This window comes from Tachypleus tridentatus, chromosome 9, assembly GCF_004210375.1.
Source record: "Tachypleus tridentatus isolate NWPU-2018 chromosome 9, ASM421037v1, whole genome shotgun sequence".
Lineage (NCBI taxonomy): Eukaryota > Metazoa > Arthropoda > Merostomata > Xiphosura > Limulidae > Tachypleus > Tachypleus tridentatus.
In genome coordinates this window covers 168431739-168437738 of record NC_134833.1, presented here as the reverse complement: position 1 = coordinate 168437738, position 6000 = coordinate 168431739, and the positions used below count along the sequence as shown (strand labels likewise).

Genomic DNA, 6000 nt, shown 5'->3' with positions numbered 1-6000 from the left:
TAAGTACACCAGGTAGGATCTTGCAAACACTTTCCTTGGAACCATCGTTTCAACAAAGCATTACTGGAACCCTGGTGGTGAAGATCGGCGCTTTAAGTACACCAGGTAGGATCTTGCAAACACTTTCCTTGGAACCATCGTTTCAACAAAGCATTACTGGAACCCTGGTGGTGAAGATCGGCGCTTTAAGTACACCAGGTAGGATCTTGCAAACACTTTCCTTGGAACCATCGTTTCAACAAAGCATTACTGGAACCCTGGTGGTGAAGATCGGCCGCTTTAAGTACACCAGGTGGGATCTTGCAAACACTTTCCTTGGAACCATCGTTTCAACAAAGCATTACTGGAACCCTGGTGGTGAAGATCGGCGCTTTAAGTACACCAGGTGGGATCTTGCAAACACTTTCCTTGGAACCATCGTTTCAACAAAGCATTACTGGAACCCTGGTGGTGAAGATCGGCCGCTTTAAGTACACCAGGTAGGATCTTGCAAACACTTTCCTTGGAACCATCGTTTCAACAAAGCATTACTGGAACCCTGGTGGTGAAGATCGGCCGCTTTAAGTACACCAGGTAGGATCTTGCAAACACTTTCCTTGGAACCATCGTTTCAACAAAGCATTACTGGAACCCTGGTGGTGAAGATCGTCCAGTTTTGTTTGGGAAGCTTCTTCTTCAGACTTGAAAACAAATAAAACTACAATAGAATTTAATTTAGACAATAAGACAATAAACAATTTAACTACAATAGAATTTAATTTAGACCTTATAAGACAATAAACAATTTCAGTTGTCCCCAATATGAGTTTATTTAGAGACAACATTTCAAAATGAGAATTTTATGTAGAAATTAAGTAGTTCTTTTGTTACTACAAACAGATGCCAGCAAATCAAAGTTGAGAGGACGTTTAAATATGGGAGAAATGTTGTGACATATGTGGACGATTATGTGACATACCTTGTGCTATGGTCATTACTAAGAACTCAGTGGGAAAAATGAAAGGAACTAGAATTCTCAAAATTGAACATTGTCATTAATGGCATACAAGCAAGGCTAGAGGTCGAACATCCTCTGTCTTTGTGCTCCGAAGAATTTCAGTTACAAGCCAACTTCTCAGAATTAAATTATAATCATAGTATTCTCAAGACAGCTGGTATGGATATTTGCATTTTAATTAAAATAAAGTATAGATTAATGTTTCAACCTTCTTCAGTTATATTCAAATTAACAAAGAGTTTGCAACTGACTGTTGCTGGACACATCTTATGGATGAGTGTGTGAACAGGTATGGAACAGTAGGGGGCATTGCAGGATATATGTTAGGTTATGAATTGGTATAAAGGTATTCCATAATAATAATTTAATATTAGTATCAGTTGCTGTATAAGTAGGTCTTTTGATTTTGCATCTGTTTATATCTGTTTCCCTACTTAGTATCTGGATGTTTTCTATGGTTATGTTGTGTTTATTTGACTTGCAGTGTTCCAAAAACGTGTGGTATTTTTTTTTGTTCTTTGAATCTGGTTTCCATTTTTCTGATTGTTTTTCCAATGTAAGTCATGGCAATTGTTGCATTGTATTTCATAAATAATGTCCGTGTTGTGTTTGTCAATGTGGTTTTTAATAGTTTGGATTTTAGTTTCATACCTGGTTTTTGAATAAATTCGGTGTTTACTGGAATGTTATTTTTTTGTTATAAGTTGTTTTCCAAATTTTGGTTATTTTTTTAGCTGATGTCCGTAATATATGGTGCAGTAGTGTAAGGTTTTGTAGTTTGATGTATCTTGGGATTTATTGTTGGTTTAGTTGTGTGCATATAATTTTTATAATGGTTTTTGGAGGAAATTTGTTGATGTTGATGAAGTGTTATTTTATTTTGTTGATTTCATTGTTAATTTTATTGGGCAAGCTTGGTTTTGTGGCTATGTTTATTTGGTTTCTTAGTATGTTGAATTTTTGTTTTGTTTCATGTGCTGAGTCCCAGGAAATGTATAGTCCAGTATGGATGATGATTCTTCTGTGGATTTCTGTTTTTAACTGTGTACTGTTTCTTGTGATCGTATGGTTGAGAAATGCTATTTGATTAGTTTTTCTCAGTAAACACAGAAACTGTAGAGAGGATCTTGTGTGCAACCACTGAATCACAATAAACTACTGCAGAACCCACAGAGTCACATGATTTCAAACAGTCCATATAAATGGGAATAGAAGGATGGTTTGAAAGATGTTCAGCAAACAGAAGACAGTACTTCCAATCGGGAGTATCTGCCTTCTTCAGATGACTCAAAAGTAACACTTTGGGATAGTAATAAGCCATAGTGGGATGGGCTGACATGTATGGCATCCTATGAGACTTCCACCTAGTGTCATAACCTTTCTTAAGGTAAAAAAATAAAGGCTTCCCCAATTGATGTTTCAAATTGAATCAGGTGGTCCACAGTGGGGCACTGTCTTCAGAACCCACACTGGGTGGGCAAGAGGAGGTTGTATGATTCAAGGAAACAAATAAAACAAGCATTAATCATCCTCTCTAAGATCTTACAGGGAGAGCAATTGCACAGTTGTTGGAAGGAATTTAGGATTCTTCTTAAGCTTAGAAAAAAGGAGGATAACAGCATGGTGCCAAGCATCAAGATAAACATTCTTTAGCCCAGAAGGAAAGAGGTGATTGCTCTATCCGAGTCTAGATGACTAAGAAGATAGGGGATGAGGCAGAAGTGCCAGATGCATGAGAAAAGCTTTTGCTGAGAGTATCAGCGATTCTCTGGTCATCAGCAGCTTCCTGGCCATCAGAGAGCAAGACCTTCCAGGTCTTGTCCCATATGACTTTTGAACTGGTGATAGTACAGATGCTTGTTGTAAACTTAATCTAAGATTCCTTCTGGCTTTGACATCTTATCTGCTGAGCATAGGCATGGTTCTGATGGAAAGAGATTGTGGGATACATAGGAAACATATCCTAGGCCCATTTTTGAGCCTTCTGTGCCATGTGGCAGGCAGGATTCCATCATGGATGAGGATACCATGGAAAATGGGTCAAGTTTTAGGAATAGACTAAGCAGCTGCTTGAACAGTATAGTCAGTTACTGCTGCCACACAGTTGCATATCAATCATTTACAGATGATGACAGGATCAAGTTCAGAGATAGAAGTGATAAAGGACCAGTTGGCCTTGTCCAGCTTCCACTTAGCACAATGAGTGTCCATCTTGCACAAGTAGGCATCATGGTCCCTGCCATAGCAACAAGCAAACACGACATAATGTCTTCCGTAAATGAACCGCTGACATTGAAAACATCTCAGAGGGTTTGTAATATATGGTTACATCTTTCAATCTGGATAACCCACCTTGATGATGGTAGGTGGATGTGGTAATGTAAATGTCCAAGACATCAGTCGGCATCATAATTCCATCTTTGCGAGTGGAGATATGCTTCACTGCAGAAACTCTTTGGGTGGAGAAACCAGTGAGGATCTCTGATTCGGAACATTCTTCAAATCCCTCTCATCAATAACTCCTCATGACGAATTCAGAGTAGCATATGGAGTAACCTCAATGGGTATATTCCCAATGGTTTTTGAATGCAAGTGGTGTTCATTCTGTTTTGGAGTGAATGCTTCTGCCTAAATGTTCCCAGAACATTGTTTTGACTGACTTGAAAGAGCCAGCAAGCCCAAGGTGGAAAACAGAGACCTTTTAGCTGCTCTCCATATTATTTTAGGTAGGGTTGTCAAGTCTGCTTATGCTTTTCTATAGTTGATCAATATTTGTTACTATAACCATTGCTTTATGGTGGTTGGTGGATTGTTTCAAGACACGTGCTAAATATTATTATTATTTACCATTATGTGTTAGACACTGTGTTGGTTTAAGGTGTTCTAATGATTCAGATTATAGAAACTGGTCATTTACGATACATGAAGGTTGAACAAATTCGCTTCCACTAGAATAAATTATACACTAATCATTTACAAATTAAGTTTTTTAAAGGCAGTTATGAAATATTATGTATGTTTATGCACAAACCTCTGCCTATCCTACAGTACTGTTTTCCCTTAATTCTAAAGCAAACTGGTGTATGCTCAAGGCTTGCAGTTGGTAGAGGTATTAGTTTATATGTTGAGAATAATATTAATAATATTTGTTATAACATATCCCATCTTCAGAGTTTTGACTGAATATCTCCTCTGGTATTCAAGTTTCACTTTTAAATGTCTCATGTGGTGTTTTTTAAGTTCATACTTCTGTCAATAAGCGAATCTCACCGCAAAAGCTAGCAATAGTCTGAATATGGGAAACTGGCGACTCCTATGTTTTGGAAGAGAACATAAATGTGCCTACATGAGTAATTGCACATTAGGTGGGTGCATGTATGATTAACCTTTAGTGTGCAGATAGGTCAAACTGTGCATGTCACAATATTTAAGTGAGTTACATTAAAAATTTAATTAAACTACTTAATTATCACGGTATAAGTGAACACTTGATATGACATAATAAATCAAACTTTCGTATTATTCAAGTTTCAAGTTGTTAATTGTACAAGGAAATATTTAAAAACATCATCAAATTCCCATAATGTGAAAATCTGAATATTTGGATGTTTCCTCTTCTGGCTTTTTTTTTGTCCATTCCACAGAAAACTTAAATGTAATATGAACTGCACTCTTATAGTTTTGTTATCAACATTCTGAAGCTATATTTTTTACATCCTTCAGTTTTATGGGGTTAAAGAGAAAACAATAAAACTTCAGAAACCCCCTTTACATGCCTACCTCTGACATGCTATAATTTACAATTTGCTAATAGATTTTTCTGAGGGCAACAGATAATCAACAGAAAGCCTAGGTTGCAACAGATTCATTGCCACAGTCATCATACCATGCAGACTTAAATAATTGACAATACAGTTTTATATGAAGAAAATTTTCCAAAGAGAACACACTGGAAAGAATAGTTGAATTTCTAATTGCTATAGTCACATGATTTGAGATACTTAAGCATCAGTGCCAGTGGTATCAATCAGCAACATGGTACTACTAGTATTATTGCAAACCCTGTGTAGGCTGCAATTTATAAGTATTTGAACAATGAAACATAACAGTTGGTAGTAATATTTTTATGTCTTGCATATGTAATGTGTGTTATCAAAGCCTTTGCATCAATTCAAAATTACAACATATTTTATGATACTTCTGCAATATAACCTACAATACTAAGTAATGCTGGAATCTGTCCGTGACATTTGTAACAACCACCAATCCTGAACTATCTATCTTTTTTATGTAACAGTTTACTATCAATCTACTTAAACCACAAAATTTATATATCTCAGAGGCTACTACAATTCTACATTACAAAACCTTTATTCATTACAACTGGTTTCTTATTGTATTACAGTGTACTATCAAGATATTTTATTAAAACTGGTTCATTCTTATATTAAAGTTTACTATCAATGTACTTTACTAGAACTGGTTTGTTTATATAATATTTGATATGGTTGTAGGGTATACTTAAGCTTTAAACACAACTTACTGTAGCAGCAGGAATGACACGTCTGCAGTTTCCTCTTCTTAAATGTTCTTGATAAGTATCCTTTAGAATATACTTTTCTTCATCAGTGAGGCATTGGGTACACAGTTGGCAGTTCTATACAATATCAAATAAAAGTCCTTCTTTACATCACCCAATGATACGAGTTAAATTAAACAATATCAAATAAAAGTCCTTCTCTACATCACGTCATGATAAGAGTTAAATTAAACAATATCAAATAAAAGTCCTTCTCTACATCACGTCATGATACGAGTTAAATTAAACAATATCAAAAGTCCTTCTTTACATCACGTCATGATACGAGTTAAATTAAACAATATCAAATAAGTCCTTCTTTACATCACCCAATGATACGAGTTAAATTAAACAATATCAAATAAAAGTCCTTTACATCACGTCATGATACGAGTTAAATTAAACAATATCAAATAAAAGTCCT

General features: G+C 35.7%; 1 protein-coding gene across 3 annotated transcripts in view; it reads right to left on the bottom strand.

The window, feature by feature from the left end:
* Positions 1-374: 374 nt before the first annotated feature.
* Positions 375-6000, bottom strand: part of LOC143226909 (putative tubulin polyglutamylase ttll-15) — a 59365-nt gene continuing 53739 nt past the window's right edge. For 2 of the 3 annotated variants that reach the window (XM_076458450.1, XM_076458452.1), the window contains 2 exons: positions 5541-5654; positions 375-680 (listed from right to left, as the gene is read on the bottom strand). In XM_076458450.1, coding sequence (XP_076314565.1) covers positions 561-680; positions 5541-5654 — 234 coding nt within the window. In that variant the 3' untranslated portion in view covers positions 375-560. Of the gene's footprint in view, positions 698-5540; positions 5655-6000 lie in introns of all 3 variants that reach the window. The other variant, XM_076458451.1, reaches the window with a different exon arrangement.